General features: G+C 46.6%; 1 protein-coding gene across 3 annotated transcripts in view; it reads left to right on the top strand.

Annotated features, from left to right (window-relative positions):
• The first annotated feature begins 5,115 nt into the window (after positions 1 to 5,115).
• Positions 5,116 to 13,082, top strand: part of brat (tripartite motif-containing protein brain tumor) — a 115,866-nt gene continuing 107,899 nt past the window's right edge. The window contains exon 1 of one of the 3 annotated variants that reach the window (XM_089566080.1): positions 5,116 to 6,162. In XM_089566080.1, the coding sequence (XP_089422206.1) occupies positions 6,115 to 6,162 (48 nt within the window). In that variant the 5' untranslated portion in view covers positions 5,116 to 6,114. Of the gene's footprint in view, positions 6,167 to 13,082 lie in introns of all 3 variants that reach the window. The other 2 variants (XM_089566077.1, XM_089566081.1) reach the window with 2 other exon arrangements.

Genomic DNA, 13,082 nt, shown 5'->3' with positions numbered 1-13,082 from the left:
AGAAGCAGAACCGCAACACCAAGTTTCTCGAATTCTCCCCTCGAAAACAAACACCGCACTGTGATGCTGGGAAAGGGAGAACAGCTCGACAGTCAAAAAAAAAAAAAAGAGAGAAGAAAAGCAAGTGAGAAGCTTTCCTTTTCATTTGGTTCTTGTTTCTCGTCTGCGTCCCGTTCCTTTCCTTCTCGCCGCCAAGCCGGAACCCTGCCACCATCTCAACCGCATTTCGCCTGTTTCCTTCGTGACGTCACAGCCGGTGTTGGCGGTCATTGGCCCCGTGGCGGAGGGAAACGCGACTCTTCCCTAAACACCCGCCGCGGAAAGGGGGAGAAAGGGCAGGCGTAGGCGAGGAGGTGGTGCGGGGAGAAGAAAAACTGCTGCGACCGAAGGCGACCAGAGCACCACTGGAGCGGAGTGATACGGAGGGGCACCTCGGTAGGTGCCGAGGCTGTGGTGGTGAGGAGGCTCTGAGCCGGGGCCTCATTTCATCTTTAGGTAGCGGATTTGTACTCTGATTGCGGAAATTTGAGTTTGTGAAAAGGTACCTCGTTTTTGCCCTTATGAACCCAGCCTCATGAATCGTGCTAGTGGCCCGAAGTCTAAGTGATAACAAATGAATAAAATTTGCAAGATTTGAAGCAATTTGCACCACGTCAGTCTCACATATTTTGTGGCGGGAGCGATCTGCTTTGACCTCGATGTAAGGACCGGAGTGAATGTAGCCCCCTTCCGCTCGCTGCGCATGGCATACTGGACGTGACTGTCTTCTTCAGTATCCATGGGTTCGACCAGACATTTTCTTGGCCCGTGCATGGCTTCGAAATGAGGCGTCGCTAACGAGGCTGCGCAGTTTACGATCGCCTTATTTAATGATTTCAAAAAAAAATCGACAGAGACACTTAAGACTGATTACGTGTGGGAATGCGAAAGCAACACTGCCCCTGGGTGCATTGACACCCACTCGTACACACGCGCGTATGACCCCACCCGGGTCGTTGTACGAATCCCTGTCGCAAGCTGGCCTCCAGCTTGACTAGGACATGTAAGCTATATGCAGTGAGAAATCGTGTACTATCACCCGGAAGGCTGTAGGACACACGGTTGCGCCACACACACACACACACACACACACACACACACACACACACACACACACACACACACACACACACACACACACACACACACACACACACACACACACACACACACACACACACACACACACACACACACACACACACGCCCGCTGCCAGCTTTTCTTGTCCGCGTTTTTTTTTTTGACATTAAAAATGTAGCTGAGAAAAATTGGAATGGCAGCCTAAACTTCGCCTCATTAGCCAGAACTTAGAAATTTTTGTATGCGACGCATAGCTTAGGGTACAGAACAGCAAGGTTCCGGGCTAGTTTGTAATGCATTTAAAGTTGGTAAGCTTAGGGTATTCTGTCTTGGTTACTAAGTCGCTACCCAAATTAAAAAGCCGAAAAAAAAATCACACACTAATGCCATTTTTGTTCCGGAAGCTAATTCCGGTGAAGATAACGAATGGCAAAAGAGAAATTCATGCTGCCTAATCTTATGAGGTCTCAGAAGGTATTCTGTTCATCTTCAAAATAATTAAGCGGAGAGTGGACTGGACCTTTTCTTTGAGATACTTTAAGTTGGCTTTTCCCTGTTGCGCATTCATCAACAAATGGCGTCGCAAGCCGCCAGTCAGATGAAGATGAGGCAACGTGTTTGCCAGCGCTTGGCAGCTGCGCCATGGTATAGTAACGGTAACCACGTACGTCAACACCTCCTACGTCACAAAACATGTGGACGGCGTATCTCCATTTGCTGCACTAAAATTGCCTATTTGCGCTAATACTTGGGCACGAATCAGGGCTGTGAAGACGGCATATCATTTCTGAAAACGGTCCAGACACACTTATACCAGAAATAATGCAGGAAACAAACCAACGAACACATCTGGAAATGCAGAGATCCTCGCCGGAAAAGCACAGTCCATGTCGGTCCCTTTGCTTTCGGTGACGAATCACAGTGCGCCGAGTTCAAGGACCGCTCCTTCCGAGCGGGTGAAAATCCGAGTGCGGCCTCTCCATTCGAAGACGTGGCGCCTTTGAGCCTTGAACGAACGAAGTAAAACGAGGAAGCGGATGGCCAGGGATCGATCCCGTTTGGGGCGTCGGGCAGATTTCCTGGAAGACCGTTCTCCCGCTTCGGGAACCCTTGGCTTTGGCGAGCGACGCACGCCTGCAGGGGGCCCGAAAGAAGAAACGCATGTAGAAGAAACAAAAGTGGGGAGAAAAAAAAAGCTGCCCAATTTAGGCAGATTCCCGTACAACCAAGTCGATTGCATCTTGGGCTGATACGCTTCTGTATTTTCTTAAGCGACTGCTAAATTCAGTCGCTATCAAAGTAGATCCCATTAGTTGTGGCACTGTTGCTTGCATAGCATAATAATATTAGGAGAGAAATTTTTCTTTCTTTTTTTTTTCATCGAGACAACAAGAAACTTGCTTTCTTCCTTAATGTTCCTCTTTTACCGGAGAAGTCTGCTCTCAACAATTCTAATGGCAGCCGAGAATTGAAGTTGGCGTGTGTCGGGTGTCACATTTGCTGTCGACACTTCGCTTACGCAGAAAATCTATTCAAACATCGCACTACTTATATGTGTGATGCTTCAATGTACGTGTAATATACGTCTTTTGCTATGCACAAGGCCATACGTTCCAAATGGTTATCACTGCAGCCAACACTTCCGCACGGACACCTTGGCCAAGAAACTGACGTGGGATAACTTCTCTTTCTCATGATAACAGCCTTAAACTAAACACGACCAGTAGAAATGAGTAATCACCTCTTCTTTTTATTTGTTTCACATGACGTGAACTCAAAAAGCTATTGAAAATGCAGATATAAGGAAGCACCGTTTCAGATCGAGAGAACAGCGACCTGTCTGACAGCACCGAACATCAAGCGATGCGTTTTACGACCTCTCCATGGTGTTTCCTCTTTTAGCGGATTTCATCTTCCGACAAGTCGCATTCGGATGACGCTTCGTTCTGCGGAAGTAAACGCAGCAAAACACTAGAACGAGAGCAAAAGCGAACGTGAATGAAGATAACCGAGTTACTCCACCCTTTTTATAGATAGCGCTAGGCAGATGCACTGCAATCGCATACAGTTTCCACGAAGTATACGCAACGATCAGGAGCAGTTTGCCCCTTTCCTCGTCGTTCGCCGACCGTTTCCCCGCTTCCTGTTCCCCTTTTTTTCCTCACAACCGCACTCCGTCCACCCTCCGTCTCCCGGTAGGAGTCATTTCGCGGTCATCTTGTCGATGCCCGGGCCCTTCACCTCGAAAGTTCAAAGTCCTCCCGGTCGGGGACAATGCGCACCCGCGGCTGGGGAACCAGCGGCGCCTAGGATCAGTTGGTCTTTTCCCTAGAACAGCCGTCGTTTTCCCTAGAGTCTCCGCCCTGGGTTCGATCCGAGCAGGTAGCTCGCGCCAGCGGCTTCGTCTCAGGAAGCGACGTTCTCTCTTGTTTACAAAAGTGTGCGTGCCTCAGCGCGCGCTCTGACGTTTTGGATGTCAGCAGTTCTGATGTATACACGGCTTTTTTGCCACACTGAACGTCGGCATATTGATTGTTTCTAGTGCATTACGTTGCCACTGTGTAAAATTAACTATAGCGATGGCATTACACGTTTTTTTGTGCGTTTTTACTCATTAAATAGTGCATTTCTGGACTTGTTTATAAAATTTTACAAACGCGCAGTTTATAAAATTGCACGTTTTTGGTTTCGCTCGTTGCGAACTTCACGCCAACTGCACCGCCTGCTTTTGTGAGCAGAGCTGTGTTGACGGCAAGAAACCAGCTCGCCAAATTTTAGGAATACTATATACTCCGTCCCGCAACTTCTTCGCAGCAGAGTAAAAGATAACATCGTCTTGAAAGAATGTCGTACGCCAAAAAAGGACGAAACAGGAAGGAAAAACACAGAACAGGAAAGAGGCGCTGTTTCGTCCTTCCTGTTTCGTCCTTTTCTGGCGTACGACATTCTTTCAAGACAATGTAGCAACTAACCCGTCAAAAAGTTCTACTAAAAGATAACAAGCGCGCAGGTGCAGCTCTTACAAGTGTACTTTTATCGCGCAACCGTGCAAGTCCGGAAGCTGTCTCGTGCCGTTCGCAGTAGCATTCCACTCTGCTGAGAACAAGTTGTGCGCCGAAATGTACATTGTTAGTAAGTGCAGATTCATAAGCGATGATGATTGTTCTAACGAGCGAATCTCGGCGCAAAGAAAACTGAGCACGACATAAGCGGAAACCACTGCTCCAAGCATTAGCACATAGCATTAGCATCAGCACGAGAGGGTGGTGTGGGGTGACGATGCTAGCGCGTTTTCAACAGACAGCTGCCTCACTCACGGCTTTCTTTTTCAGGCATATCCCGGCATTTAGTATCCCTAAGCTCTCCTCCCTAGGCACCCTCCCCTCTCCCCAGCTATGTTCCCAAAAATGTCGCAGTGTGTTGAAGTTGGTAAAAGTAGCGAGATGCGGCAGAGATTCAGGTGAGTAGGTAACATTAGTCTTTCGAGCCCGGGCGGCCACATCTGACGCAGGGCAGTGTTAATTTGAGGTCAGTGGCCAAGAGGCACATTTATTCTACAGTGGACGCAACTGGGTTGATGATTGCTTTCTAGCGAAATACCATTCAGCGGTCAAATCGGCAGCGAGAGAGGACTGTTTGCAGACTCCAACTCGTAGGAATGCCCAGAGTTCTCATATATGCGCCTATAAGTACAGGTAATGATTGAATAAGAAAAAATTTGATGGTCATTGGCTGGTACTCTAAAAGATGATCGGCATGAGGCTTTCGGTACCTTTATTTCTTCTTTTTGCACACCAAATATATTTAAACAGCATTCACGCACACTTAGTCCATGCATTTTTTTAATGAAGTTTATATAATGAGTAGATCGTTTCCAGCAAGTTTCCAAAGCGAGAAAGGCGCTGCTACAGCCGCTACAGCCTTCTAAACACTGTATCGCTGCTCTGCCTACTAGCGCTGCTGGCATCGCAAGGACTGAAATCCGCACTGCACCTGAGAGTGCTCGGCGTTGCCGAAAGATGGCGCCAGCGCTCAAGAAAGTTCGTTTACCTGGCACTTTACGCTCTCATCGCACGGAACCACCATGCGTCGCAGTGCCACTGATTAACGCAGTCATGTATTCTGATTATTTGAACCGACATGCGACGTGAGCATATACACATGGCATACTGGTAATATGTAACGAGAGCGATCAACACTCGCACAGGATATACACATTCAGGGAATGTATGGGTAAACATAATTAAGGTACTACACGCGGTCATGCTCTGCACGAGATAAGAAAGCAACCCATTTGCTCTTCCGCATGGTCACTTTCGATTGTTCGGCCGTCTAAAATGAGGATGTAAACCGCTTTCGCCACCAAACCAAGTTTATTGCTGGGGGCTATTCTGTTAATTACCGATTGATTTCTCGCGATAAAATAAAGAGTTCAAAGCTTTGCAACTCTTAACGTTTGTTGAAAAGAAATTCAAAACACTCAACTAACCCACAAAAGAAGAAGAAAAGGTGTGCAGTAATCGGTGAGGAACTCATGTGGCGTACAGTTTTAATACACTTACTAGCGGTGAACGCAATGTGCAACAGGACCTGTTTCTGGAATGATAAAGGGCCCTTCAGGCAGTGAGCAGCAGAGTCAAGGTCAGAAGACGCTAGCGACCAGCCGCACATAGATATGGCCGGTTGGCAAGGGTGTTGACACTTCGGGAGTTCACCCCGGTAGCCACGGTCGTTGCTCTGGCTTCATTCGTTCCGTCGCTGTTAAGAAAAGAGCAAACAAAGATACCGCACAAAAAATTTTGAGCTAGTAATCTTGTACGAGGCGTCACTGAAAACCGACTCTCCTCGCATCTTTGAAGCGACAAAGTTCCACCGACTTTCCGCGCGCGCGCAGCTTTTTTTTTCTCTCGCCGGTAGCAACCGCCGTTTGGGTGCCGTGCCGCCGCCCGACGCGGGCTGTCATCTTCAAACATGGCGGTTGTGAGCAGACGCACATGTGCGTTGCCAGCGTGAGAACGCGCGGATTTCTTCGGTACGGACAAGTGAGTACGTGTTTTCGACATTTTTCCGAAGAGCGGCACCGTCTGCGCGAACGGCGGGTCTGATTGTCACGTGCTATCGAGCTCACGGTGGTTTTACGAACCGTCGGCGCCGCACGCCCAAGCTCCGGCGTGTGCCCGCCCTTTGTCAGTTTTGTGGGAGCGTCGTTCGCCAATATGGCGTTCGCCGGCGTTGTGCCGTAGGACTTGGACCGGCCGTATTTCTGTCGTGCTTTTCGCGCACGTTCGTAGCGGCGGTGATGAACTTTGGTAGCGACCAGCGTCATCTGCGGCGACGTCGGGCGGCATCGCGAGCCTCGCACCCGCGGGAATATTTTTGACGGCGCGCGGCGTCTGACAACAATCTCTCTCCACTGCATTTCCCTTGCCGCTCGCTGTTCGTATGGCGTCACCGACGAGCTTGTTTCATTTCCAGGACTGCGGTTGTTGACATTTGGCACGGTTCGCGAACTAATCCCGCGCATCCGTGCCGCGCGGACGGAGCAACCGCGGCACCATTGTTTGCCGGCCACTGAGTCCGTACGTGCGTAGTTGTTTTCCAGATGTTGGCCGGCGGCTCCCGAGACCTCTTTTCGTGCTTCTCGATATTTCCTCCGCTGCCGTTTCGTTTGCGGTCGGGTGTTTCGTTCGCGGCTTCTCGCGATCTTAGTGGCGGTACTTAACTTAGCCAAGGGTCAGTGGCCGACTGCGCTTGCGGTTTAGGTATTTCTTTCAGCGCCGGCCGCAAAGCTTCGGACACGATCAAACTATGACTTTCGCGCTTTCGTCGCTGTAATGGGCCGAGATTTCATGCTAAACTCGATCGACACAATGTTTCTTATTGTGGAATAAAACCTTCTCACTGCGCGCAAAATGTGTACAGAGTAGAGCTAGCGCTTCGCTTCGGGCACTATGCTGTTCGCGGAAATGTTTTTGCTTGAATTGAACTCACTGGTCGAATATTTTTACGGAACTCCTTCGTGAATATCGGCAACTTTTTTAACAGCTTTTCGCTCTTGAGTCCAGTACTCGGTTGCACGCCTTCTTTTAATCTATTCATGGTTACACATCCATTGTCGAAATCGCAGTCTGTCCAGAATGCTGAAGAAAGTAGTCGCGACAGTACCTCAATATTTCAAAAGTACGTATTACGGCTAATGGCGCAGGCTTCGCATTTTGTGTGATATAAATAACTGGTTCTGCCAGCACCAATAGTACCATCACTTTCATCACTGCTGAATCACTACAAGCTGGTGATTTTTATTTATTGGAAGGCAACCAAAAGTTCCTGTTCGTGGCTTTTGCGACATCTGCCCTACTGCACACTACAGTGGATTCACAGGCATGCAACAGGCGCTTTGCTGGGCCTATTGCCTATGTCCCTTGGAGGTGCAACCTATTCTTGGCTGATTGCATAAACGTAGGACTGATTGCACAAGCAGTGTGTCTGGGCCTTTCCTTGGTAGCACGTAAGCGTGTTTTGTAACTGTCCCCATGTCATTTCCACCTGAATCTTGAATGTATGTTTGCTTATGAAGACAATGTGGTTTTGTAACATACTGCAAAGCTGAAACCATTGGGATCTTGTTCACGTCATAGTTGACACTTGCCACCTGTGGGTCAGCTGTCTGCCTGCATCATATCTGATTATCTCCATTGAGCACTATCTGGGTTGAGAAACAGATTATATGCATCATCACTGTTAAGAATGTTTTTTTGCAGATAAAGCACTATTTCATGCAATAAAAAAGGTGCTATCGCGTTCAATATGAGTTGCAACGCCTCCTCCTCCAAACAGTCGCTTGGAATTCTGGGAGAAACTTTTTCCTTAAAGGGGGTGCTGTTGTTTCCTGGAACAGAAGTTTCTCCCAGAATTCCGAGCGACTGTTTGGAGGAGGCACACCACGGAACGAGCCCCGGTCGATGACCGCGCGTTGCAACTCATATTGAGCGCGATAGTACATATCCACTAACCCTTCTTATGTCAGTCTTTTTGGTCATGCTTGGCCATTGGGAATGTACTGCTACATAATCATTTTCACCATTCTGCTAGTGAGGATAAGAAGAATAAAAGAGGAATTAACCTTTAACAAGTCACCTTCATGTGATCGATGAATTTGCGAGTATGTCCGTAGCATGGACCCCGTGTAGCTGTGTCAGTTAAGAGGTAGGCGTTGTAATTGCACGTATTCAAAGCCTTAAAAGTTCAGCTCACAGTTTCAATATAAAGTGTTTTTATTTAAAATATTGCCTTCTGCATTGTTTTTGTAGTGCCATTGCTATATATGTAAACAGTATCTTCCTGCTTTGCAACATCTAGTGATACCTGATTGGTGGAGCTCAACCACATCTGATGATTATGTAGTAATGCGTAGCAGCTCCTTGCTTTCTTCACGCTGAAAAAACTGTGCATGTTGATTGACCATGTGCCTTGTCTGTAAAAGGCATGACTGTCTTAACGCCTCCAGTTGAAGTCTGTTCCTGTGGCAACACAAATTGCGGTTTCTTTCTTGCACTAATTGCCAGAGAGGAAGTGCGAAGGTTGAATCTTCTGGAAGGCTTAGTAATGCTTTCTCATTGCATAGTAGACTGTGTTTATTCGAGAGTTGCATTGACTTTGCCTTCTAATGTTTCTTTGCTGACAACGTCAAAGCTTCACGAAGGCGTGTTGTGACTTAAGCACTGAAAGAATTCTGCTTTCATAATACTTCCGTAACATTATTACGAAATTCTTTTTTGGATTGGATTGTGGATTGTGGGTTTTAACATCCCGAAATAGTGGAGGGCTCCGGACTAAATTTTAGACCACCTGGGGGTCTTGGATGTGTGCTGACATCGCACAGTGCACGGGTGTATCTGTATTTCAACTCCTTCGTAATGCGGCCACTGCAGCTGGGATCATACTTGCAACCTTGGGAAGCGGCCAAATGGCAAAGCCACTATGAAGGGTTAAATTTCATTATTGAGCAATTAAGAAGCAGTTATGAAGCACATGTACAATTCTACATGGTGTGGCTCAGTGCGCCTTTTCATAATAATGCTCTGAATGGGCTGTTGCGTCTTTTGTTGGCAATAGTGTTCTTGGTTTCTATTGACGACAGCATTCGGAATGAGGGCCTTATTGCATCTACGGAAATTTTTAGAGATAGGTGCTCGTTATATGTCCAACCACTTTGTTGATGGGATTGACATGTGTCAGCCTGCAAATGCTGAATTCCAGATGTATAGCGTTAATGATGTTAATGATGCCTGTGTTTGTGACTTTCTAATGAAACCAGTAGATTGACATGTGGTTACTTGTGGGTAGCCCTACACCCTGTATTCACATTCAATACTTTTTGCTACTTGCTTGGTGCTAAACTAAATTTTTAAAGATTTTGATTCTACTTTTGGAGGGGTCTTTCTAATTAACTTTGCCGCCACCTCTGGTTGAAAGGGACGGACGTATTGTGGCATGGCTAGTTAAGCTGCAGATTGCTTTCAGTTTTGGCCGACCCCTCATCAAATGTAGTCTCTGCTTTCTTTAGCCCCTCAGTTTATGCCACAGGTCGAATTTGTGTTAACTGTGGTTTTGTCATGCTCTAATTTTAACACTTCATTTTGTTTGTGTCCTGCTTGTCCTGTATGCTACTGAGCATTATGAACTAAAGTGTAAGCCTTTATTTCTAACTTCTGATCAATAGTTGCACTCATAGTTGAAGAACATAAGTAGAGTCCAAGGTATGTGCAACTATGGTTCTTAGCAATTTCAGGCTTGGCAAATAGTTTATTTGTAAATGGGTCCCCTTTATCCTTCTGCCTAATGCTTCCATGATTGTCACAGGTAATAAGCCTGTGTGTGACATAAAGAGAGAGAAATGTTAATTCCTAGACCATTTTCATATCCAAGGCTATAATTATAATAGATGGGAACCAGTGCTGTGGTGCAGTGTGCAAGAAATTTCAATTCAGAGGTGTGACATACCAGGCTGTGGATGTTGATGAGCCTGGTAACTACTTGAGAATGATGTGGGGAGAAAGAAGGGAGTAGCAAAAGGTGTTTGCGGGTAGTTGAGAAATTTTGACATGTCAAAGGATGTGAGGGGTGTCTGGAAAACTACGGCATAGAGGGGAGACTGGGTGGCTTAGAGTGTTCTGTTATAAATGCTATATTGTCTGCGATCAGCAGCCTTTTTGAATCTTTCTAGTTGTCGTTTTCCTTAACACATTTATGTTTACGTGCTAAAAACCATGTGACATTGGGTGACATTTGTGTCCCACCTCCTGTGTTCTATATCATCCCCGTTTTTTAATTCTCTGTGGGCCTTTAAGGGTATAATAAATGATGATGAATGGTGACAGTGGGGATATTGAACGAGATGTTGTTTCTTCGTTATGTTGTATTCATGCTACCATCAAGCACTTATTTTCAACCACAAAGACCTTTGCACTGCCCTCCCATCCTGGAACATTGTTTGGCACGAATTTCGAAGTTTGCAGTCTGATTTTCCCCATTACCAGTTTCCTGTAGCTCTTCAAAAAGTATACGTACCGTGCTGCTAGTAGCCACAGCTAGCTGCATCTGAGAAAATGCACTCGATAGTTGGCTAACACGCCAGTGAGCATTCTGGTATCATCTTGCTGGCCAATCAGTTGTGCCTGTTAGCATTTTTTGATAGTGACAGCCGTGCTGCTTTTTGCTGCTTTTATTTCACCTCCAAGGATGTTTAGTTCGGCACGAAAGCTTCTTTTTTTAGAAAGGTCAGTTGCAGAGAAGAGAAAGGAAGCATGAGGACATGTTGTGTTGCACAAACATTTACACTGTGATCATTATATTGTTTATGTATGTGTATGTATGTGCCCCTTGCTGTTGTGTTCGAGTGGTGCTTAGGGCCCAGTCAGGCGGATTGATTTTCGCCTTTTGCCCTCTGCACCAAGGCACTGTGTTGTCAAAATTTTCCTGAATAAAAATAATAAATAAAAAATGTCTTGCCTGTTAACTGCATTTCTGGTGGTTGGCAGTGAAGCCACAATAGTCAGTGAAGTGCTTACAAATGTACTGCTCATCTGTTATTGACTGTAAAATGTTTATGACAAGTCGTTTAAATAATACATTTAAGTAACTTTGGTGCTTGTCATGATGTGAACTTCGTCATACTTAAAGGGGCTCTGAAAAGGGCTCTGTAAAGTTGCGGTATGCCTGGGATGTAAAAGCACGCTTTAGAAACATTGTCCAGCAAGAATTTTTTGATGCGCTTTGTAGAAGCTTAGTTATCTGTAGTCAAAATTTGAATTTCAGCATCTTCGCGCCTTTCCCTCTCCTCTCGTCACTTTGGACGGTCGGCGCTCCTCCGCCGACTCCACCTCCGGGGCGGAGCTTCCTGACCCCCCGAAGCTACGCGGCTTATTTGCCGTGGTTATGGTGGTTGCCTGATGTCTGAAAGAATCTGGCCAATAGCCACCTTTCAACTTGTATGCGCAGGTGCGGGCGACGGAGGAGGGCGCCAGCATGAAAAAGCTGCCGGGAAGGGCGTGCCAACTTTCGCGCATGATTGTGGGTCTTCTGCTACGGGTAGAAGTGTATTATTTGGCTCAGGTTTTCATGATATCACAATGCAGCGATTAAGCAAGTTGGTGTGCTCTCCTCGGAAGGTGCTTCAGGGTCTTTTTAAGCTTAGTGTAAAAGGTGTGCAGAAGCAGCAGACTACAGTAATTGGAGTTTGGGTAGCGCTTCTGCTGCTGCTGATTTTTAAAATTGCATTGGGCTGTAGCAAGAGTTCATGCGATGTGTAGCTGTATGCTGTACTAACCTGATATTCATGATATTGTTCACAGCGCAACAAGAATGGGAAAAAACGAAAGACGGAAGAGTAACACAAACAAGCGCTGACTATCAACTAGTTTTTATTGAAGAACACAAGGGGTATATAAACACTTATCAACTTATCGTGGGAAACACTTAACGTGGGAAACACTTAACGTGGGAAACACTTAACGTGGGAGTTCAGATACCTCAACTCCCTCTGGGATAAGGCAATCGAAGGGCTGCTGATACATAGACTGCCTGATGAATATAAAAGGCCTCCATTATCTCTTGTGTGACCTTATCTCGGCGTGTCGAACAGGATGCGATAAGGTCACACGAGAGATAATGGAGGCCTTTTATATTCATCAGAAAGGCAGTCTATGTATCAGCAGCCCTTCGATTGCCTTATCCAAGAGGGAGTTGAGGTATCTGAACTCCCACGTTAAGTGTTTCCCACGATAAGTGTTTCTATATATACCCCTTGTGTTCTTCAATAAAAACTAGTTGATAGTCAGCGCTTGTTTGTGTTACTCTTCTTTCGTTTTTTCCCGTTCTTGTTGCGCTGTGAACAATATCATGAATACGTACCAACTCGCCCAAATTTCTGCCTTGCTAACCTGATATGCTTTCGACCACTGGCAGTAGGTTTTTAAGGCGTAGTAAGCCTTACTCTCCCCATTGAGCGATCATCCGTCTATGTGTGTGTGTTTGTGCGTGTGCTAACACTTGATGGCACCCATAAAAGACGGCGTGCTCATGTAACCTGGCAGGTGGTGGCTAAGTTAATGATTGTTCATGGGAGGCTGCTTGGGAAGAGCAACCTGGATCGCGCAAATTCCACCAGTAGCAGCACCTGCCATTCTAGGGCGGTGGCGCACCACATTACCACCGCACCACTGTGCCAGGAGTGGTATGAGGACTCCCAGGGATCTGTGAATGTTATGTAGAGAAAGACCAGTTTTGCATATATGGACATTAACCCATTAGCTATCACGTGGATCAGCACATAGACCAGAAGAGGTGTGTGGCGGCATTGCAGCGGCAGCTACGCAGAGACGTGCAGAGGTAGAATTGCCAGCTGCATGGTACGAGGTTACATCATGGGGCAGTGCATAGAAACTGTATTAACAAAGTGAGC

Source organism: Amblyomma mixtum, chromosome 1, assembly GCF_055824585.1.
Source record: "Amblyomma mixtum isolate Tamu chromosome 1, ASM5582458v1, whole genome shotgun sequence".
Classification (NCBI taxonomy): domain Eukaryota; kingdom Metazoa; phylum Arthropoda; class Arachnida; order Ixodida; family Ixodidae; genus Amblyomma; species Amblyomma mixtum.
Note: the sequence above shows the minus strand (reverse complement) of the source record. Positions and strands in the feature narration are given on the sequence as shown.